Source organism: Mastigoproctus giganteus, chromosome 3, assembly GCF_048544385.1.
Source record: "Mastigoproctus giganteus isolate SK-2022 chromosome 3, ASM4854438v1, whole genome shotgun sequence".
Classification (NCBI taxonomy): Eukaryota; Metazoa; Arthropoda; class Arachnida; order Uropygi; family Thelyphonidae; genus Mastigoproctus; species Mastigoproctus giganteus.
This window is the reverse complement of record NC_143577.1, coordinates 240988109-241012906: the sequence shown is the minus strand read 5'-3', so window position 1 is coordinate 241012906 and position 24798 is coordinate 240988109. Positions and strand designations below refer to the sequence as shown.

Sequence of the window (24798 nt, the reverse complement as noted above, 5' to 3'; positions counted from 1 at the left end):
TGCAAGATTTTAAATTTTTAAAAGAAAAAAAATTCATCGGTTGTGTCCAGTGGTGAGCTGTGAATATTTTAACAATGGGCTTGCAGTTTTTCCGACTTTCTACCGAGTAAATTTGATCGGTCACGGAAATGACATCATCCAGGGCTTCTACTAGAGGTGCTTCACACGCTCGCACTACTAGTAGTGTGATTAGAGCGCGTGACACATTTTTCGTGACTGGTATGATATCTGTAGTCAGTGGCAGATTTAGGGGGGTGGACAAATGCGACTTATTACCCCCTTAACCATGCGTATAAGTGAATGTGTAAAACGTTCCTAGGTCTATATAAAAAAAACCTGGTTGTCATGCTTCACCTTACGATGATAACTGGATAGGACAGTGTCTGGAGTTGTAACTTTTTAGAATTTTTGAATACTATGACGTCGCGATCATGCTTCCTGAAGTTACTACTGCAGTAAGTATGATTGCAACAATACAAATATTTGTAATGTTGCAATCTCTTTCTTTTTCTTTTCTTTTTTCATCTCACATTTTCGTTACATTCCATTGTTAGGTGCCCCTAACAGCTGCTTATGTCGTTTCAACTACAAGATCGGTACATCAATCGGTGCTATTTAGTTACGTTGCGCTCGCAAGTATACATCTCTTACTTTAGTTATCATAAATCCATTGTATCTTGCTTTCCAGAAATTAGGAAAATCTGTGAATGATCAATAAAATATTAACAATAAGAAAGCTCTTATTTCGTAATCGATATATACAAATCAAAATACCTAAAAGAAACGTGAAGGCTGTTTCACATAAACCATCTACTGCGCGTGCTCGACACATGCGCAACTTTTTTATTTGTCCAATTTTTGTAATGGATACCAGTAGCATAGCTACCCTTTTTCAGGCCCGGAGGCAAAGAGCATGTTTGGGTTCCTACTTAATTAATGAAAATTGTAAAAACAGGAGACAGCCAAAGACGCCGGACCCCTAAAGGGCCGAGCCTGGAGGCAATTGCCTTGCCTGCCTACATGGTAGCTATGCCACTGATGGATACATTTTTTTCATGATAAAATTTTAATATTGAGAATAAAAAATAACATGAAATATTTCCCATATCACAAATAACATAAAAACTATCACAAAACATTCCACAATATAAAAACAAATATTACATAAAAAACAAACCTAGAAAAAGTACACAAAAATCACAGATTACATGAAAAAAAAAAAATATTTCACAAATATTCAAGAAAAATTTATTCTAAAAATTGCCAATTTACTTCTTTATTAATATTTGTTGTCGATCTTCTGCTTTGCTCAATAGCTGATGGATGATTACAGAGGAAAGATTTGACGTAACGATCCAGATCAAATTGAAGCAGTGGTTTTCCATTTATATGTATGGTCATCATAATCTGCAATGTGTTTAATTGTCACAATATTCATTACGCTGAAAGCTCACTCAGCTTCAGCAGGCACCTCCGTAGCCAAGTGGGCAGGAGCAGCAGTGCGTAGCACACGCTTCTTGATCAGACCGGGGTTCGAGCCCGTGACCACCAAATACGGAGGATGCGGAAAGGTCAGGAAATGACCACCGCATATCCTCGGAGCAATATGGCCTTAGTTGCTAATGCTCCTAAAAACCAAAATAACAACAACAGCTTCAGCACTGCTAATCGCAATGGTTTCAAAGATATTTTCTGGCTTTCTTAATTGAAAAGGTAATTTCACTCGATTTTAAAGATAAACTGTCTTCGACAAACTCACTAAAATCATTAATTTTTATTTCATATTTTATCAGAAAACAAATTTCTTATTTGGTTTTCACCCTCTTGCCACCGAGACGAAAGTTCTTTCACATTCCATGATTTCGGGTAGCATATGTTTAAAATTTCTTTCAATGGCATCGTTATTTTCTTTATTTAATTTAAAATTGCCCTGTTGCATTAATAACTTATCATTTAAGGATAATACAATGCATTTAATAACTTGTCACGAGGTAATTTTTTTACTTTCGATTTTGATTCCTTCAAATTCTTTCCACTTCAACATGTTCTCAATTTTAGCTTCAGAATTTTTCAAATTAGCAATAGCACTGATAGTTCGAATAATTAATTTATATGCTTTTACCATTGTGATTCTGTAAAGCTTCTGAAAGGTAAGAGAACTCCTGCAGGATGTCGATCATTACTGCTAAATTGTTAAGAAATTCCAAATTTAAAGGTCGATTTAATATTCCAGAATATTTAACTTCTGATTCAAAATGGTTGCACAAAGCGGGAATTCCTCCAACCCACAATTGCCGTCCGCAAGCTAAAAGCTGCTCACCGTGGCCTGAACACACAACCGATCTTTATAGTTTCCACCACATCAAGTTCTTTAGCAATCATTCTTAATTTGTGCTAGTTTTTTGGAGATTGGTGATATAGTTTTTTTTTTTTTTTTTTAATTATTGCCTGTATGCCATTATATTTTAGAACATTTTCTACACAGTGAAAGCCTCAACAAAGTTTCAAAATCTGCCAACGTTTCATCTTCGTAAAGTTTATATATCTTAGTTGCCTCCATCCCCCCCCCCTCTACATTGCTACTATCACTAGTTCTTTGAATACAGTGCAAAATGTCGGAATCACACTCATATTCAGTTATTGTGACCATGTAAACATAGACAGGAGAAATTAACTGGAAGGTGTAAATCACTCACTTCTCCGAAAAACATGCCCGTTTGTCCGAGTAAAGGAGAACCACAGCATAGGTTGACCAGGGGCTATTATCCGTGTCGGAATCTTCTTAATCCTCTGACTGACTATGGAAAGCATATTGACTAGCGCGACTTCTCAGTATGTGACTGCGTAGGTTTTACGGACACCACTAACATTGTGAAACGGTAATCCCTTTCACCCTTAATTGGCACTTTCTAATTATCTAAATTGCCTAAAGGCCAGAGGTGAGAACAATGCATACAAAGTTGTCTCTCCTAATCCGTTCGTTACATGGATATTTACTTCGTTCAACAGAAACTATATTAAATGTAATTATCAAGGTGGAATTAAAAAAATTCGCTATAAAGAAGTTCGTTAAACAGAGGTCCGACTAATTAAATCAAAAATGAAGCAATTTTAAAATGCTGGGAATGGGCCCCCCTCGCCCCACCTTAGTTTCGGCTCTGGATATTCAATAATTGCATTCAGGATTTCATTTGTAAAATAAATGATCGTCTCAATAATGGGCTCGCTAATTTAAAAAAATAATAACAATGGGCTCTCGCGAGCCCACTATAGCTCACCACTGGTTGTGTCCATATGATTCAGAAACCACCTCATTGAAAGGGTTGAGGTACTTAGTTTAGCATATCAAACATGTCAGGTGTAAAGAATGATATTCCTTATTTGGCACTGGCTAAATTAAACTTTTTATTCTTGAAATATTTACTTGGAGTTGGCGTTCATTATTTTCTATTTATTATTAAAAAACCTACTCAATTCACTTTATGTAATAAAGAGTTCAGTTGTGCAATCTGGTTATTTGTCTTAATTGTTATACTGACTGGCAGATGTTTTATAAAAAAAATATTTATATAGTTAAGGTTATTAATGTAACCTTAACTATATAAATAATATAAATACTGTTTAGTATAAATACTTATACTAAGAATATAAATATTAATAAATATTTACATTTTACAATTAAATGAAGACCTAAGTGTATAATTAAGTACAACAAAGCATTATTTTATAAATTTATAGAATGTTACCGTTGTTTTTCTTTTTTATATACAAGCCTGTGGTGTTTTCTAGTTTGTAGTTTTGCCATTTAATTTGTTTCTTTTCATTAAAATAAAACAAATTTGTGCTGATAAATTTTATGATTTCTAAAATTAGAATAGTTTTTCAAAATTTCAACTCATCATTATGAAGTTGTGCAAACCTCTTATTCAGCACATTAATAAACTATTATTAAAATGTTTCAGGTGGTATAGGACCTTATGAATTCAGGATGATGTTGGAAATAGGGAAACAACTACAGGGTGGACACAAAAAGAGCTCCGAGGAAGATCAAGTCAATGGAGAAAAATCACAGCACAGTTCTAAAAAACTTAATGGTATAATTATCTGTCATAAGCAGCATAATTGTGTTTTTCTAGTAATTTATTTCTGTATAAACGTGTTTCATTTGTAAAAATGAATGAATGATTTTGGAGGGAGGCAACTACAGTGATCATAGAAAGAGTGCAAAGAAAGATAAGGTCAATGGATAAAAAATGACATGACAGTTCTGAAAAGTGTAATGGTATAATTATCTCTCATTATCAGCATAATGTTGTTTTTCTGGTTAATTAATTTGTATATAAATGCTTAATTTTCAAAAATTCATTAAAACTGCAACCTGTTTAACTCTATTCAGGTAATCCAGCAACAAGATCTTATAATTCAAATTAGTACACCAAATCCTTTAGTTATTCTATTCTAGGCAAGAGTTCCCCATTCGATTTACATTAGCAGTTCATTAAAACAGTGCTCAAATATGGTTGAGTGTGGGGAATTTTTTGTTTTGTTGCCTTGTTTCTCTGAAATGTCCTTTTGCATACAGGGATATACCAGAATCTTGGATAAGTGTTATGTTAGTAGAAAAATTATGAAGGGAAGTAAGTTCATGCAGCATCAGCCATTAAAAAATAATAAAATGAAATAAATAAATTTACCCATCTTTTTTACTAATTTTCCCAAGCCTTTAAATTATACAAACTACCCACTTCCACAACACCAGGTGAAAGTTGATTCCAACAACCAGTTGAAATAAACTTGGAATAAACTATGCTCTGGCTGAAAGCAAATTTTCTAACTTCTGCCTGCAATCATCTTTTTCCAGTTTGTTCCATTGTATGTATAGGCTGAGAAAGAGTATAAGATATCCTCGCAGATGCCTCGTTTCGAAGGTGCAGAAATTTACAGAACTCAAGTCTTTCTTAGTAGGAGTACCTTTTTTGCACTCTTGACTAATCTTGTTCCCCTTCTCTGCATATATCCTAACAGTTCTGCATCTTTCCTGAAATTAAGTGTCCAAACCTGTATTCAGTTCTCAAGATGTATCCATTGTCCTATACAATACAATCAACCTCTCCTTGTATGGATACCTCCTCCCCTTTGACATTATACAGCCACTCCCCGACTCTTACTTAGGTTAGAATTGCGTTCCAGAGAACGCTAACTAAGTCGGAATTCCCCTAAATGCTTATGCAGCACTTGCAAATTTGATTGGAGCAAAAAAGAAATGTTCGACTAACATGTAAATAGAATTATTTATTCAATTTTTTTCATATCATGCGCAGGAAAAATTACAAAACTGTTAAAAATTACAAAAATTTCAAAATTATAAAAAGAGAGAGACAGGCATAATGTCAGCAAGTTTTACCTTTCAAGCATCATTGCCAGAATTAACTCTCCAGCTGATAAGCACACCACTGCAGAAGTTGAGGGCTGTGGAGATTTAGAAGGATTTTTTACAAAATTTCTCTCTTGGCACCTCCGTAGCCAGGTGGGCAGGAGCAGCAGTGCGTAGCACACACTTCTTGATTAGACCGAGGTTCGAGCCTGTGACCACCAAATACGTAGGATGCAGAAAGGTCAGGGAATGACCACTGCATACTCCCCCAGAGCAGTATGGCCTTCATTGCTAATGCTCCTATAAACCAAATAACAAATAAAATTTCTCTGCAGCTGCAGAATCGGCACTGGTGACTCCACTGCATACGTTAATGTTTTGGAAACCACCGCAATGCTTGAACCTATTACACCACCCATTGCTTGCCATGAACTTGGCTTGGGGTTTGCCATACTTATTCTTAATATCTTCGTAAAAATACTTCTTGCTTTTGCTTGAATGGCCATTGGCTCTTGTTTGATTTTGCATCCATATTATTAATTGCTTTTCCATCTTCGATATAGCACCTGAATGCTGTTTTGTGATCACCGTTGATCTTAAATACATTGATCCTTTAACATGTTCTTTTATACTTGCACTATCCCTTAAAACAGTATTCACTGATGAAGCAGTGAGACCTAATTCCGTGCAATAGATGACAAACTTTGTCCTGCTTCATACTTCTTAATTATGTTCATTTCTAAATCAATTTTGTTTCATTTCCTAGCACTGCCAGCACTTGGAAATGGAAAAGGACCACTTTCCATTGGTCCCTTTCCCTTCATCATTGTAATAAGTAAATAGGAATGAAAAGAAGATTCTTATCAGTATTATCACAATTGCAGTAATATAGAGTTTACTACCCATTTATACTAGATTGCGCTAACAGAAAAGCCCAATAAACCGGAAAGTGCAAATTGTTTTTATTGTTTTATGGTAGTGACCTCCAGAAATGTGTTTTAGAAAAATATTACAAAGATTCCATTACAAAGGCATTCAAAATTGATTCTTATAACAGAACATATGATAACAATGAAAGTGTAGTGCAATTTCCATTATAAAAATTACCTTTTAAAGAGATAAATAGCTTAGTTATATGGCAAAAATTTCAACATCCAAGGTCTTGGAACAAATTACCAAAAAAAAAAAAAAAAAAAATGTGTTATTGGGTTCACATTACGATATTTTCACGATACCTCCATTTATTCCTTCTGGATGCAAAAAACATTTCCATGATTTTTTTAAGTTTGCACCGGCCATCAGAAACTTGAGTAAAGTCAAATTTGCGTAAGTCGAGTGTTACGTAAGCCGGGGAGTGGCTGTATTCTTTGGACTGTTTCATGAAGCTTAATTGGCCATTTTCATACATCCTTATTATTTTAATTTTCTGATCCAACTCGATTGCTTTCTTTTTCTTGATAGATTTACTAGTACCACTGTCACTGTACCCTTAGTCAGCACCACCATAACAATCAAAATTAAATTTTCTGAAAACAACTTTACAGGGTTAAGGTAAAAGCTGACTATTATTACCCCATGCGAGCTCACATTTTACTAAAGCACATTTCTGGAGGTCACTGCCATAAAACAATTTGCACTTTCCGGGTTACTGGGCTTTTCTGTTACTGCAGTTCATTATAAATGGGTAGTAAACTCGATCTTATTGCATTTGCAATAATACCGATAGCTGGAATTCTGTGGGTTTTTAAGTTACAGTATTATAGTGAAAAGTGTGTCCCCCTTCACTAAATCTTCAATCATATAAATAACGTAACATAAGTGTGAAGCTACATAAGTCAGGGACTTACTGTATAGAAAAATATTCAGCAACTTACATAAAAAAAAGTATGGCAATAGATGAAAAAAACAAAAAAACTTACCATGTACTATTCGCGTGTCCAATACGATGCTTCCCTTTATTTTTTACGATGCTGATTTTAAATCTAATAGTTTCCCTTTATTTTTTACAGTTTCGCATATGGTTTGGTCACCAACATTATAATGGTTCTTTAGAGATTTAATGGATGTACCATTTTCAAACTTTTGAATAATTTCAAGTTTTTGTTTAATTGAAAGAACAACTCTTGCATTTGCCCATCATTTTCGCGATTTCTAAACAAAAAAAAAAAAAATAAATAAATAAATAATATTAAAAAAAATTCCGCTATCCCTGACATAAATAGCAAAACAAAATTTGCCTTTTGTTGTGCTAACTGAACACAACAATCAACACGATGCACTAAAACGAACTAAACATTTGGTCTCTCTTTTTTCTTTTTTCGAGCAGTGGATGTGAAGACAGTAGGGGTTGCAAGATACTAATTTTCCAATGACACTTATAACACCACTTCTTGTCGCTTATTTATGACTTGCAAAACATCTGTTTATAACTAGAATATTACTTAAATTTTATGATTTCTAGTTGATTTTTTTTTTTTTTTTTAATTTGGAGTCAATGTACCTGTTAATTTGATTCCATTAAATCGATAGTCTGCTATATATAGAAAACACATTGAAATCTTAGATCATGTGAGATAGTCCAACTCATTGGAGATACTGAACATCTGAGCACAAACTGGATGATATAATTCCTCCAGACATTTTTCTTGTGGAGATTGCTGAAAGGGAAAGTGTTCTGAAACAAGCTTTATGAGAAATGGGTATTCTGTACGATTGCACTATATGTTATAAAGGACATTTTGAGGTTATTGGAGCAGTTGACACTACCACAATGCCAGATTTTCTCATCTGTGTCCACATGCATTTGAATATTGACAACTTAAACATTTACACCATGTTATAGGTTGGCATTATTTCACATAGTCTGAGGTACAATCAGTTTTATGTATATTTCAAGTAGCATTTATGAATGAAATAGTGATGAATTTCTGAGATCTTTGTAATGGACACAGTTATGTGTTGCATAATGTGTTACACAGAGTTATTTTTATATTTTTTCCATTTATCTAGCAAAAGCAGCTGTACCTCTGAAACTCCATATGTGTGCATATTGTTCCAATACTGAGAGCGTGCCGAAATCTTTTAAAAAATGTTCAAGGCAAGGCTTTTTCTTATATAAAACATAATTAAACGAATAAACGTTTTACTTTGAAAAGGAATGGAATGATCATGTGTACGTTAGCTTTTGTCCTTTGAGATATATTCGTATGTAAAAAAAAAAAAAACAAAGTATTTCATAATTTTCAAAATAGCTTTTATACCATCTATATAGTTTTATTTTTTAAAAAAAGCTGAAAATATGTTATTTTATTTAATGCAGATGCAAAGCAGAGAACTTTCCTTATCCTCGTTATTACTGTTCAAGAGATTGTCAAGGTAAGCAAGTGATTGAATAACACCATTTGTTATAATACTTGTAAATATTTTATAGTTTTTTAAATTAAGCAGTCAAAATATACAGTAAAACTTCCCTAACTTTGGATGCCTCTGGTTCCTGATGGAATTTTCCAACTTAGCTATGTTTCAAGAAAAAAATACTGTACTATAGTAAAAAACAATGTATATTTGCTCTCCTTTGGCAAGAATACACAGTAGTCTGTTTTTGGAAGAGCTCATGCTGGTCATACTTTTTTCTCCCAGTGTTGCTGTTGTTAGACCATGAGTGCAACAGCAACTAAGGTTATAATGCACCAATTACAGTCATTTTTGGATGTGAGGATAATTGCATGAGTAGAATGAAGTATTATTTTTTTGCACGTATTACATTTTGATAGCTTAGTTCCTGCAGCTTCCATAGGTAAATACCTGAGATCAGAATGGCATGTGGGATAACCTTTGTGAGAATTCTTCCAAATACAGTCTGTCCCCGACATACATAAGAGATGCATTCCAGGACTTCTTACATAAGTCAAGTTTTACGTAACTTGGGAATGACATAAATTATTGTTACCACATAATTTAACAAAATATCTTCAGAAGAATGAAGAAAAGTGGTTGTATACCATAACAGTTAAAAACTTTATCTGAGGTCAGCAGTGAAGCAGTACCACTTTCACTTATTCTCTTAGGCAGCACCATGATAACAGTCAAAATGAAATTTTCTCTAAAGAACTGCACAGGGTTAAGTTACAAGAGATGCTGTTACACTGTACAGCATGTGAATGAAGCACATGCTACACAATGATAGTTTGACACGAAGTCATTGAAAATGGTAGGACGTGAATTTCAACTTCATCACAGTAACTCGACATGTGCAACAAATAATGCAAACAAAAGCTTCCACTTTGCTCTCAAACAAAACTGAACTGACTCCTGAAAGTAAAGTAAGGGTGTAGAGACAGAGCTAGAGTGTAATTCACCAAAGAAATAGCCAATGGGACACAGTCTGTGTGGGGGGTTTCTCTGAAGTGCTCCGACTTGGTTCACCTGTCTCAAACACGTTGTTGAATATTTCTTCAGAATTTTTAAAACAGAAAATGAAATGTTAATTCTAGTTATGCTGCAGGTATGGGAACCTGTGGCGTAACTAGAATCTAGAATTTGTATGGGAATGAAAATAAAAACTTACTGTTCCTTCATTTGACTTCACTCTTAAAAATTATACAGAAAGTATGTTTATGATTTTACCAAAAAATTTATGTAAGTCGGGGGCTAACATGTATAGATATTTAAAGAGTTTTATCTATCTTTTTGAGCATCTGCTCAGTCATCTCAATTGGGAGATCTCTGGATTGTAATCTTCGAACCATTTTTTGGAGGACCAGCAACAATTTCAAGGCATTTCTGATTAAAAATGGGAAAAGCTTACTCAGTGGATAGTCCGAAAATGAGTGGAGTATTAAAAAAAACAGAGTTCTCCGTTCTTTTTGCTTTAAATGCATTTGGTTTGTCTTGTATGTTTGATGGATCAGGATCAACAGATCCATAATGGGATTCTCTGTTGGCCATCTTTGCTCCTTTTAGCCCTGGGAGAGTGACTTTCTTCTCCTAAGTTTCTGGCCCCCATTTAGGTAATCAGGAGTAGTGACACTGCTCCTGATTAGTGGCAGTATAGTGGTTAAATTAACAGAAAAGTTTGTTTTATTTCTTAGATTTTTGTGTTCTTTCTTATATTTTAGTCACTTATATATACTTTAAATTCTAATCACAGTATTCACTCTCTCTTCACTACAAAATTCACTTTTAATTGCAGAGAAATGCTTGATTACTAAAAATACTTGGTATTTGAGGCCTTATTCTCAAACGCAATGTTATAGTGGAAGGTTGTGTTAATGTGTGTTACAAAGACTACATCGGTATGGAAATGGTATAATAAACAATTGTAAATATAAATTTGTCTAAAAATTTAACAATGTAAAATTCTTACACAAATGGTTTAAATCTTACCTCCAGAAATGCTCCTGTAAATGAATAAATAATTTATTTAATTTCTTAGTCCTGCTATGGCCTTCCAATCATATTGATATTGTTTAAAATTTAAACTTTGAGTTGATAATTTATCAATGCAAAGTTTCAAGTTTAGGTTTTGCACACAATGAAATTTCTTTAGGAATTTTTGGGTGAGGGGGGAGCCTCCTTCCTCTCGAAATTATTCAAAAAGTGCACTGTTCTGTGTCATGTTGCTGCACTTTCAAGATATGGATAAGCAGTGTGGGACATGTATTTGATTAACAGGTATGCTTTATCCATACTACAGTAGACTCAAAATAACGGCACCCCAAATAACGAACATTCAAGCTAACGGCACATTGAGATTGGATGTTTACATACAACGCAGATGTCTTGCAGTGCCAAAAACAGCAAGTCACATAATTACTGTATTTGTTTATGCTTGCCATTTTGAAAGTAAATTCTGTGCTGATATCACTGATTGTACTGCTGTGGCTCCTAAAGTTAATAAACCTTATACAGAGAAGAAAACAACATTAAAGCTTAGTGACATAACTTGATATAATCCAAACTACTATGTTAGTATCAATATAAATTGTCCTGACCCAGAAAGTTAATTCACGTACCCACGTGTATTGTGTCTGTAATGCATGTGTTCTCTGGTTGATATGCTTATTTTGCTGGACAGAAAAACCCTAGTTTCTGAGGAAAAAACATTGCTGACTAATTCAGCCACAGAGTGAAAAAAAGCCCATAAAAGTTTGTGTCATCAATGGGATTCAAACTGGGGCCTTTTCCACCCAGTATGGGGAGGACTGTGACGATACCACTGTGCAGACTAAATTTGATATAATAAAGAAAACAGAACAGGATGTAAGCAGGAGTGTAATTTGGGGTTGTCAACGTGTGTGTTTTGTGTGCAGTTAATAAAATTGCATTCTTGATTTATTTCTTATTTAGCCTCATTATTTCTGTGCGTTAAATATATTAAAAATAAAACTTTCTAGATAATGCAAAAATTGAAATAACAGCGCAGTGAATCCCCGAAGGTGCCATTATTGTGAAAGTCTACTGTATTACTTCTCTATGAGTGTCTTCCCAGTCTTGTTTTACTGTCACGTCCTGTGGACGTGACAGTAAAACAATATTACATATCATTATTTAAAAAATAGCTAATTATTTGCATGTATAATTTAATATTTTTTGTGGTGTATTGCTTCCACCTTAACTAAAGAAGTGATCTGTATTTGAAAGAAAAAAAAAAGTTGGTATACAGCATTGAGATTACTGGCAGATTTAAGCCATTGATGTGAATTAAAGGTCATGTACCTTCTGTTTATTTATTACTAAACAAAATTGAATAATTCTAATATCACCATGGCTGTTTAACTTTTTTTATTTTACTTTTTCAGTGGAAGACTGGGAAGAAACTCATAGAGAAGAACACCTTAAGAAAAACAGGAAAAAGATGTAGTATGAGAAAACTGTTAAATGTAATCAATGTTGGTCTTGTATAAGCTATGAGCATAAGAGTGAAAATATGTAACTGAAACTGCATAAAATATGTTAACTTTAGGATTTGTTATTGATTTCACATATGCTTATGTTATACTTTTACAGTATACCCTCGGTTTAACAGACTTTTGAAGTGACAGACAGCATTCACTGAACTAGGCATTTATTAACCACCACTTAAAATATTTTAATTAACAATAAAGTAGACTTAACTTGAATTGCTGTACCTAAGTTACACTGTGCCCACCAAATATGGAGGATGCAGAAAGATCAGGGAATGACCACCGCATATGCCCCTGGAGCAATATGGCCTTAGCTGCTAATGCTCCAAAAAACAAACAAATCTAAGTTATGTTTACAGTTCCTGCTATTACGAATAAATTGTAAACAAACCAAATTTGTGCCCTACACCCTTCACAAAATTTGCATCATTATAAGAGTGCTAGGAATTTCCTTGTCACTCCTACCATCAGCCTACAAAACATGTCAGATAGCTGTAGCATATCATCTCAACCTCTGATCTCTCATGAGTTCTTCAGACTGATTATTCTTTAGTCAGTTTCCAAATTCAGAAAATATGTGCATTTATTTTAACAGCCTTACTCCATTAAGTTTGTTTTTATTAATTATAAATAATTTCTAATATTTTAAATTTAAATTAATAATTTTTAAAAATGAGTAATTTGTTTTCATTTTGTAATTTTGTTAATACAAAATGTTAGAAAAAAAAGCTAGGAGTGTATGCTCAAATGCATTTTATATCATATTGCAAGCCATGCCATTAATATGCATCTATCCAGTCTTAGTTCCTCATTACACATTTGTGTCATGCTTCTGATAGACCTTTTACTGGTAAGAGCATACTACACTTCAATGTAGTGCATCATTCACTACATTTTATTCACTGCTTTGCTTTGGTAGTGCTCAGTTCTAGCATCTTATTCACATATTTCTCAAGCGTACACTTGTGATCACAAGTACAGTTTTTATACAGTACTGTATCAGTTCACAGAAGTGAATTTCTTAAGGAAACTTACGTAGACACGTTAGTAAAATGTACGAAGTTGGTTCCTCAACCATGCATAACATTAAAAGGTGTAAAAGATAAACCATTAATGTGATATACTGATGGTGATACAGGTAAAGGGGTGAAAGAAGGAAAAAGTAACAAATTTGATCATGCCAGAGTGAAGGACTTAATATCTGGTTAAATGTTGCCTTACATCAGTAGCATATCATCTGAAGCTCCAGCAAGGGTACTCAAGAACTCTTCAGTCAAGTTCCACTGTCACTACATGACAGCAAAATTTGAAGCTGTACTGGTAAAGAAGTGAAGTAAAATAAAGTATTTGACAGGTTTTTTTTTTGGTTTTTTTATTTCACATTACATCACAAATGTCAAATTTTTACATGCACAACTTAAGTTTGAATATGATAAGAGATCTAGTATGGTCAGTGCAGGAGTGCACTGTGCTTGGGTTGACCCTGGTTCAGGACCATGTTATCATTTAATACAGGAATATGATGCAAGCTTGCACAGCATCAGCCAAAAAAAAAAAAAATTCCCATTTCACCCATCCATTCACTCCAAATGTTTATCCACTTCCTTGAATTTATTTATCAATTTCCAAGACCGATGGAAGTTTGTTCCAGCAGTCAACCACCTGCTAGCTAACAGCAGATTTCCACACATCTGTTCTGCAACTGTCTTTTCTCAGTTTGAACTTATGCCCTCCCAAGCGCATAATCTCAGCAAGAGAAAGAATCCTATCAGCATTGAGCTTGCTCAAACCATTTAAGGTCTTTGCACCTGAATCAGATCACCTTGCAGGTGCCTAGTCTCCAGACACTGCAATTTGCAGAACTTAAGCCTCTCTTGGCAACAGCAACCAGTTTTTCCCCTCACCAATCTCATTGCCCTTCCTGTACTCATTCCAGAGGCTTCCAGACCTGTATGTAGTACTTAAGGTGTGGCTTGACCATCACCTCTTTATCCCTGCTAGCCAAGTTCCTGTATATCATTGACAAGACCCCATGACCTGCTCTGACAGCCTGTCTGCACTGCACTGCCCAGAAAACTTCATATCTGACTGCACAATTACCCCCAGGTCTTTTTCATTCTCCACTACCCTGAGTTGTAGTACCACCCAGTTGGTACACTACTCTGGGGTTACTGCTATCCATATGCAGTACTTTGCACTTGTGAATGTTAAACTTCAGTTATCACCTCTCAACCATTCTGCCCAATTTTTCTAGATCCAGTTTCAGTAATGTACTGTCATTAACAACCCTGCCAACCTTCGTATTGTCTGCAAACTTGGACATTAAGCCTGATATACCTTCATCAGTATCATTGATAAAGATAGAAAACAACAATGGGGCCATCACCAAACCCTGGGGGACTCAACTATTAACATTAGTCCACAAAGAGCAATGTCCATTGATTACCACTGTCTTCTCCCACTCAACTTGTCCTTAATGCCATACTGCTCCAATTTGTATAGCAGTCTTCCATGCACAACAGTATCAAAAGCTCTCCTGAAATACAAGTATATGACATCAAAATTATTTTTAGCATCCAGTTCCTTTGTGACCACATCACGGTATCCAATCAAATTGGTCAGACAACAGTTCCTAAGAAACCCGTGCTGTATTTAAACTATAACTGTGGTGTTTTCTAGATAATCCTGCAATACTTCTTTAACCAGTGACTGTTATTTTCTCCAGAACAGAAGTTACACTAACAGGTCTGTAATTACTCGTGTGACCCTTTCATTCCCCTTTTATCTTTGTGAATTGATACATCTACACATCTCCAGTCTGTGGGGACCTTCCCTGAATCCAAAGATGTTCTTGTAATTATGGCTAAGAGTTTGCTTATTTCCTTTAATATAACTGGATAGATCCCATCCACCCCAGGTACCTTTCTTATGTTTAACTTCAATTTCTCCTCTACTTTACTCGAGGTCATTTAGGTCATTACAAAATCATTTAACTCCCAGTTAGAGTTTAATAAGCTTCACTTCCATGCAGAATTCCTATTGCAAATGCAAAATACTTGTTCACTTTGTCAGCTATTGAGCAGGATCATCAAGGGTCAAACCATCAATATCAAGTGGACCAATCTGATTCATCTCCTTTCGTCTAGTTTATGTAAGTAAAGAAGTCTTTTGCTGTTTTTTTGTTGCATCCTTTCCCAAAGATCTCATAATCTGCCTTCACTTGCGTAAATTTCTTTGTGACTTGATTAGACTAACATATCTACCATAGGCTTCTGTGTTGATTTATAATTATATGCATCCAGTGTATTTTATTTCTTATGCAGTTGAGTTGGAGTATAAACAGAACAGAACTTTTATAAACTTATGATGAATGGTTTTGTTCATAGGCTTAAAAAAAAAAATTATAAAAAGACAGTAATTGCATTAAAGATATTAATAAATGTCTGCTTTTAATGAAAAATTTTAAGCAGGTGAAGCTGCTAAAAAGTAATTTTTATTGATGAAAACATTTCCAGAAACATCTTCATTGCATGTCTAGAAAATTTTGCTAAATGTGCACTAGATTGAAAGATTTGCAGATAGTAACATTTTAGGATTTTTTTTTTTTTTTTTGTATATATTAAAGAAACACATTGTGCTGCCACTTTACTAGGTACACCTTCCTAGTAATGTGTTGAGCCTCCTTTAGCTTTCAAAACAGCCTGAACTCTTCTAGTCATGGATTGAACAAGATGCTGAAAACGTGCAGGAATGGAGTACCATGCAGACATGAGTGTGTCACGCAGTTCCTTGAGATTCGACAGAGGTGTAGGCCTGCAGCAAACAGCCCTTTTCAGCTCATCCCAAAGATGTTCAATAGGATTGAGACCAGGGACTGAGTTGGTCACTGCAGCAAATAAGTCATTGTCATGTTCCTGGAACCATTCCATAGTGGCCGACCGGGCTAGCCGAGTGGGTAAAGTACCTGCCCGGCAACCCAAAGGTCGCGGGTTCGATTCCCGCCTCGGGCTTGGATCAAAGTACTGCAAAAACCTTGGGAGGTGCAATATGGCCACAGAAGCCGATGCGCCAACAACTATCAAAAAAAAAAAAAAAAAAAAAAAAAAAAAAATTCCATAGTGATTTGGGCTTTGTGCACCAGCGCATTATCCTGCTGGAAGTAACCATCTGACTGAGGATAAACTGTCAACATGAACAGATGCATTTGGTCAGCAATGTTTAAGTATGATGTGGCATTCAGACATGAATCTACGGGTATCAATGGACCCAACATGTGCCAAGAAAACATTCCCCACACCATAACACTGCCCCCAGCACATTGCACAGTAGTCATCAGATATGATAGGTCCATGGATTCATGTTTTCACCAAATTCTGAGCCTTACATCAACATGATGCACCAGGAACTTCTACTCGTCAGACTAAGCAACGGTTTTCCAATCCTCGATAATCCAGTGCTGGTGTTATGCCCACAGGAGGCATGCTCTCCATTGATAACAAAAGGTATGCGATGTGGCTGTCGTACCCCATTCACAACAAACTAGTGGTCCATTGCAATATTTTGTTCTGCGCACCATGTGCAACATTGTGGCCCGTCTGTTTGCTTGCACAATTCTATCCTCTGACCTCTCATCAGCAAGCAGTTTTCTTCTACATGAGTTCTGTGCCGTTGAGAGGATGTTTTCTGTTTGTTGCACCATTCTCGATACACCCTTAAAACTGGTGTGTGAAAAGTTCAGAACTGCTGTTTCAGAGATGCTTTGTCCTGCACATCTTGCACCTACTACCATGACACGTTCGAAGTCCATTAGATCACTCCTTTTCCCCATTCTTGCTACTGTGTACGCTAACTGATACTAGAAAGGTTGTTCTGCTGTATTTATATCCACAACTGTGGTCATGTGAGTTGCAACGTTATGGTATGAATCTTGTGTGCACAGCAGAGGTGTACCTAATAAAGTGGCAGCACAGTGTATGTTGGTTTGAGTTTGTTAAAATGACAAATTTGTACATTGATTTTTAAAGCTTTTTTTTTTTAAATCTGGTTCCCCAAAATTAGAAGTGAGTAACCCACCACTTTATTATTACAACACTGTATATTTGAGAGAAAAAAGGAATTTTAGTTAACAATATTGAGTGTTTCATAGCAACTCTGTTGCTGTGGGGTAACTACACATAAGCCACAAGAAAAATGTCTGAATTTTTCTGAATTGAATGTTCTTCATATTATTTTCTTGGAGTTATGCATTTTATCATATTTAAAACTGTTTGTACAATTTATTAATGACCTTTTATTAAGAACGATAAAAAAAATGCCCCCCAGGTTACATTCGATTTAACGAATGTAACCCTTCTCCCCTATTAGTCTGTTAAATCGAGGGTTTACTGTACTTGTTTTATGTCTAGAATTGCAGCATTGTTTCATGTTTATACTCTGGCACGACCACCAGGTCAGTGGAGTTTACAATAAATCAATCGATACAAATGTGAATCTTATTTAGCAGTCATGGGCTTGAACCCCGGTCTACTCAAAGAGCATGTGCTACTGCATTCGCGTTCTTGACCACTCAGCTACATCAGGCCTATTTCATTGAAGTACTGTACTGAAGGGAAACATTTGTCCTGACACATTCTCTTTATGTAGATGTTGTTTGCAAGGAATTGCACAAATGACTGATGGAAGACAGTAACGTGATTGGTATGATCTTACCGGTGTGCTGGAGGGAGCTTACACCTTGTTTAAATTTTTGGGATTATCTAATCCCCTTGTTAAAAAAAATTAATTTGATAAAATGTAATAAGATATTTTAACCAGGAATGACCATTGAGCTGAAATTCTTATTGAGAGAGCCCCTTATTAACAAATCTGCAGCACACCAGTGTTCAATCATGCAAATTAAACATGGGTATGCTGCAGATTTTGATAATTTGAAGAATCAAAACAAAATTCAAAAATAAAAAGGAAGATTTGGAATTTGTCAAATCTGATGCTACTGTTCTTGTAACTGTTGGGTTAATAATTACCATTTTCCCTATTTAGAAGGTCACTGCACACCACTTGTTGGAAGTACAGGATGTCATTCAGTTTTGCTGTTAACTTTTTTTAGCTGCTGTCTTCTGGGTATTTGCTTTTGCTTTGACTACTCCCCCAAGCTGTGCTTCAATTATTCCATGCTCAGTCATTCACCGAATCTAGCTTGCCAATTACTCATCATCTGTTTTTAATGTGAGATTTTATATTGTTATGTCTGACTTGACACTGCACTACATATTAATTTCCCTTCACATTTCAAATCTAAAAATCAAAATTGCTGCAGGCAGATAACCCACTAGAAAAGGCACATTTGCAACTGGTATATTACAAGCCTAAAGGGGAACACTGTCTGCATAATGAGGCTTTTTTGTTTTTATAGATAATTAACTTCTATTTCTACTGCATGTAATCAATGGCCAGTATTAAAATATGCAGTATTTTATACAAAAAAATATTTTTTGAGCAAGGAACTTAACCTCCCTTTTTTTTTCATTAAAAAAAAAAAAAAAGGAAGGTTAAGTTCATTATTAATTGTTGAACTGTAGCATTTTGCACAGTTCAGCAAGTAACAAGACCCAGGTAATCTAATAATATCTAAACTTATAGGAATTGATAAGACCAAGTTTCGGACCAGATGCAATCTGTTTGCATACCATACATTACACGTGCATGTGTTCACAGGGCCAGATTTAGATGTGATGAGGTCCCAAAATATGCAGTTTTATCTTTGCCGAAAGAATGAATCCCCTCCCCAGAGACACATTTTTACAGCTGGTCCTAAATATAAATTGAGTCTTAGAAAGAAAAACACAAAAACAGAAATTGTTAGAGAATTTTATTTTACAAGAACACAACACAACCAAGAAGACTTTCTGTACGTAAAAAGCATACAAAATGGATAATGCAATATTAAAGGTTGTCTATTTTATTCATTTTTTTTTTTTAACAGCTTAAATTCTGAGATATCACTGAATTACACAAACTTGTTTCTGTTACTTCTACTTCCATACAGGCAGAAAAGAGAATAGTAAAACACAATATGTATACTTAAAAGGATCACCATTTATTATATTAAATTTTGTGGGAAAAATTTTAGATTTTTAGTGAAAATGGATAGAATAGCCTACAAACTACATTAGTCTTTATTTTTCAAGACAACTTTCTACAAGAAATTAATATTATTAAATACATAAATAGTCTAACATAATTACTCTTTTGCAAATTAAATGGACTGTTATACATGCATGAATGCTTATATATGGACAAATATAAATACCACTTTATAGATGCATAGGTTCCCCTGAGGGATTGCTGTCCATTAACACCTACCTTCCTCCAACACACAAGTAGTCCTCGTTTGTAAAATCTCAGCAGAGTAACATTTTGCAATATTGTTTTTAGCTCCGAAGCACTAGGCTGCTTCATTAATCAGAAAAAAATAATTTGGTAATTGTGATAGTTTGGAGGACTTCAAATAAAACTGACAGTGAGTACGTTAGTAAAAAGGCACATGTCAATTATGTTAATTTTCCTTCGCATTTCAGATCTAAAAATCAAAATTGCTGCAGACAGATAACCCACTAGAAAAGGCAGATTTGCTACTAGGTATCTATCGGGGAACGGAAAATTTTGGCTGGTAAATACCATCTGAAAAGAGGAAAGTGAAATAGAGGACAGGAATATTATCCAAAACACTATTTAATTACTTTGGCAAGACCTCAAGTATATAGTTAAAATTACAAAATACACCACTTTACTGATAACTACTTTTATTCTGTTTAGAATTTATAATGTAAGAATAAATAGTGTTGCAGAATATTTTCTCATGGCAGCATTCAAGTAAACTCCCTACTGATGAAAAAGAAAAATTTAGGTTGACTACAGCTTATATATACAGCTAGTTGCCTTTGTGATATTTTAAGAACATAAATATCATTTACAAAGGATTATCTCTTGATTCCAGATTAACCCTAAATGGAATTTATTTTTTTTTAAATTATTTAATCCTGCAGTGGGAATGGCAGCAAAGCTATACGAGCAGGCATGTAGTTGCATTATGTACAATGCTGATACTTACTCCAGGAAATAATTTCCCGACACTTCCAGTGAACAGCAAGCCCAAGCGAGAGAAACTACACAAATCAAAGCAAGTAAATAATACAGACAAGAATGGAGATGCAGCACAGTTTATACATCAACAGGGTTTGTTTACAGATTTCTGTTAATGGCCAATTGATGCAATTTGAAATTGAAGACCATATATTAAAATTCAGACTGATAATTCTTTTAAAATATTTTAATCCTCTGTAGGGTTGGTGACAAACGGCCACCGAAATGACTCAAGTTTTAAAATATAACTATTATAAAATGACATGGGGGCGATTTTTAGTTTTCCTTCATTATTCATTTTTCTCTCATACATTAAAAAAAAAAAAAAAGGAAACGTGCGCTTAGGTTTTGTTAAGCCTCTTTTTCTTGTTATTATCAAGCACTCTAAAAAAAAAAATTTAAGATTAGCAATGGTTTTTTTATTGTTTAATCATATAAAACACACTCACTCCACATATTTGATCATAGCATCTTGCAACAGCAATGCTTTGCTTATGTCAGATGTTTACATTTGTCGTACTAACCACCTTGAAGCATGCAGGTTTTTTTTATTGTTTACTTCGTTTTGCTTACCAACAGCAAAGATAACACCTACATATATGAGCATTAATAAACAATTTATAAAAACACGTTAATGTGCATTAACAGAAGGTTTTCTTTTAATCGGTTAATTAAAAATATTTTAAAATGGATTTTCCCAGTTGTGTTTATAATAGATTGAAAATAAAATTGGCTTTAAAACAAACTATCACAAGCATAATAATAGGCTGGAAAAAATCCAACATTCCTGCTTATGTTATGTTTTTATTGAACCTGGTCAAGAGTTAATAGTAAGTGGGAATGGTAAACTGGGTTAAACAGTGCACCTGCTGCAGGGTAAAGGAAAGTTAGACTGTTATACTACAACTGGGTGTGAGGGTAAGTGATGAGTTAGTTTATCGATATTTATGTATATTAGACCTGAGCAGTGCTTCAGTGATAAAGGTCTACAGGAAGAAGTCTTGATCACTGAAACACTGCTCAGGTTTAATGAATGCAAGTATACAAGACAACAATAATTCTTATATTACTTCATGCATTAAAAAAGTGCTTTCAACCTATGCATCATTACACATTCTTTGGTCAGAACACCTATTTTATGGGAGTTTAAACCATATTAAAACCATGTGCTTCAAGTAATTAACACATCTACAGTGTGGAAATAAAAAGACCCATAAAAGGTCCAAGAGAGGATTTTAACCCTAATCCTTTTTCAAACCACTGTGCTATTCATGAAATGTTTAGAGACAATTAGTGTTTATATATAAGCTGTGGCCATGTTTATTTTGGACTAATGACAAGCGGAGTAGCATAATCTCATATTGTTCTGCTTATTCTTGCATTGTACATGCTTCACAGAATAAGTTAACCAATATCATGATGCATGATTTTACTATATATTTCATAGGCTAGCCCATAAAGATTATCATTCATTTAACTGTATGGCATAATTGAGAAAGCTTTTTCCTCCTTAAGCTAAACTATCCCTTTTCTAATAGCTTACTATATAAAATGATTAAATAAATAAGATTAAATGTTCTACCCTAAACAAAGAAGTATTCTTAACTGTTATTACAAATAAATGGACAAGACTTTCGATATACTAGTCAGTGATCAATACCTGCAATTTCTGGTATCGACAGTGAACCAGCATGTCGATACATGTGATATCTCTAAAGACATTTTCATTTCCCTGGAAAATGCCATATAATCATGCAGGAAAATCCCTGCCACATTCTAACAAGTGAGTGAATTAGTGAAAAAGCTGTAATTTCTTTGGCTAGATAATAGCCATATATAAGCTACAAGCCAAAGTTAACTAACCTAATTAGTACCCATTCATATTTGACATATACCAGTCAAAATATTTCAAGCCATTCCAATCACGAAACATCAGAAAGATTACTTCAGACTCTAGTTAGCTGAGATGTTCATGATGAAATGGACAGTTATTCTTTGGTCAGTAAAAATAAAAAGACTGCATGATTAAAATCAGCTTATTTAGACTAGATTTACAATTGTTTGAGATGTGGTTCAGAATTTGTACACCTTAACGAGGTAACGTAACACTAATGATATATTTCCATGATTAGAAAAAATGCTAAATCAATGTGTCAGTAAATCACTCTTGGCTTAATCTTTTCATAATTTGCCAACCCTCTCAGATGGAATTATTTCATAAATAACCAACTAAACTTATTTTAACAATTAAAATTATATTTAATTGTATACTTAAATGGGATTTGCTAGAAGGCCACTACGTGTAATTTCTCTAAAATTGTTACAAAAAAAATGGATGAATGAAACTAAAAACTATTTTGTTTCCAGATGTTTAATACTGCACGACAAAGTATTCACTTGACATTCTAAAACAGTGTTTTTGCAATCTTTTTAAACCAATGAGTCAAAGATTGGAGGCACACCATACAGAAAGTAAAATAGCAAAAAGGTGGTTTTTTTCCCCTTTCTTTTATTTTTTCAATAAAGATTTGACCAACTTCAGAAAAACAAAAGTGAAGATTATTCACAAAATCCTCGTATCAATCTTCTGCAGGAAAATGTATCTGCCAGAGGATTAATAATGGGTACACGATAATATATATAACTATCCCATTCTATAATAATTGGATATTTTTCTCGAAATTCACAGAAGAAGGATATTTTTATTTAATTCTGGAAAAACTAAATTTTAACTTTTGATATTAGCACATTTTTTTATCCTGTGAGAACAAAAAAAAAGTATTCCTATACACCGTCATACAAATCGGTATAACCGATTTGTATGACGATGTATAGGAATACTCATTTTAAATTGCGATTGTGAAGGACAGCATTGCAGTGAGGTATGCTCAGAAAAAAAAAAAAAGTCTGGACTTTGCCCTCTTGTTTAATAAGTTATAGGCCAATAAATATCTTTACCTTCACAGACATAAAAATGTACTGATTTGCACTGTTTCTGCAATTTCATTTTCCCCAAGCTTGCATCCACATAGAACATGTTGTTCTTTTTTTCCTCCATGGCATATACATCAACAAAAGAACATCGACAAACCACAAAATGATGCTCCATGATTCACTATGTATTACAGTTCTGTACGTGCGACACTGCCCGCAGCTTCGGGAAGTGACAGTAATTCAAGCAAATCTGTCCTGCCGATCTTTCGTTTGTCAGCATGTCAAAAACAAACAACAATCTGACATCCTAATCACAGTGGTGGACTCTTTCTTCAGATAAGAAAGAGTAATTTTAAACATATACAGGAAAAAAGAATCTGTAATGCTTAAAAATATGATGCAGTACTCAAAGAGATTGGAACAATTCATATAGATAGTGGTGTGTAGAGATTTAATTAGCATAAGAATCTCACTTCCTAAATTACTTACCATAAAATGAATTCTTTAAATACAGATTTAATAATCTTGCATGTGATGCCTCTCACCTTCAGATTAATTGCTATGATAGCCAACAGCAATGTAAGTAATAATTTTATCAAATCGCTTTTATAATAAAGAAATTTGTCAGCGTCATTGAACAGGATATTGAACTTCTGAGATACTACTTGTAGGATTATCTTATGAGGGAGATGAATAAAAAATAAAATTATATAAACAGGGAAAAAAAAACAGTGAACCTCTATGGTACAGTTCTAGGATTGTGGATATCTTGTCTATGTAAACAAGTATACCATGATATTAAAAAATTTACAAGATAAATATACACAGACTAAGCCTCTGTATTATTCTTTGTCTTCTGAACTAGATCATTTCATCAGAAACTTAATACTTCTGTGACATAAATATCATATAAAAGTTGCCCCAAAATACAAGATAACAACAAACATGCTGTTATAATCAACATAGTCCAATAATTAATTACGCCATATATGAATAAAGATGTTTTTTGTATATTCAGTCTGATAAATTTTCACCAGTAATGTCCGAAGAGTCACTGTTTCCTAGCCCATCATCTTTAGAATCTGAATTTAAAACAGTACTGTTTGTTGAGGAGTTAAGCAAGATGACTGACTCCTCGCCAAGGATGGAACATAATTCTTGTAGTCTTCGTTCCATCTGAGGTACACCTGTTAGTTGTGTTTCAAGCTGCTCCTTTTCTTCTCTAAGAGAAAGACGGGTGGATGTATCAAGTGGTTCTAGCCTCCAGCCACCTTCTCCATCAAATTGAAGTAAATGAGTGTGAAATTTCCTATTTGAAGAGAAAAAAAAAAAAAATTTGTAATATATCAAAATTAGGAGTAATGACATATCCAAAAATAAGTTTTGAACTGATCTGCCATTAGCAAAAATGCAAGTTTTTTTTTTTTTCAAGTAACTGTTTGA

The 24798-nt window shown here is 34.3% G+C and overlaps 2 protein-coding genes across 4 annotated transcripts in view; one reads left to right on the top strand and one right to left on the bottom strand.

Annotated features, from left to right (window-relative positions):
- LOC150088952 (uncharacterized) overlaps positions 1 to 12298 on the top strand; it is a 112859-nt gene extending 100561 nt beyond the window's left edge. For all 3 annotated transcript variants that reach the window (XM_090370963.1, XM_090370964.1, XM_090370962.1), the window contains exons 12-15: positions 3963 to 4094; positions 8384 to 8471; positions 8694 to 8749; positions 12175 to 12298. In XM_090370963.1, the coding sequence (XP_090227089.1) occupies positions 3963 to 4094; positions 8384 to 8471; positions 8694 to 8749; positions 12175 to 12236 (338 nt within the window). In that variant the 3' untranslated portion in view covers positions 12237 to 12298. The remainder of the gene's footprint in view (positions 1 to 3962; positions 4095 to 8383; positions 8472 to 8693; positions 8750 to 12174) is intronic.
- Positions 12299 to 24219: 11921 nt separating this feature from the next.
- LOC150088951 (ATP-binding cassette sub-family D member 2-like) overlaps positions 24220 to 24798 on the bottom strand; it is a 195430-nt gene continuing 194851 nt past the window's right edge. Inside the window, exon 10 of the mRNA XM_090370961.1 lies at positions 24220 to 24664. Coding sequence (XP_090227087.1) covers positions 24370 to 24664 — 295 coding nt within the window. The 3' untranslated portion in view covers positions 24220 to 24369. The remainder of the gene's footprint in view (positions 24665 to 24798) is intronic.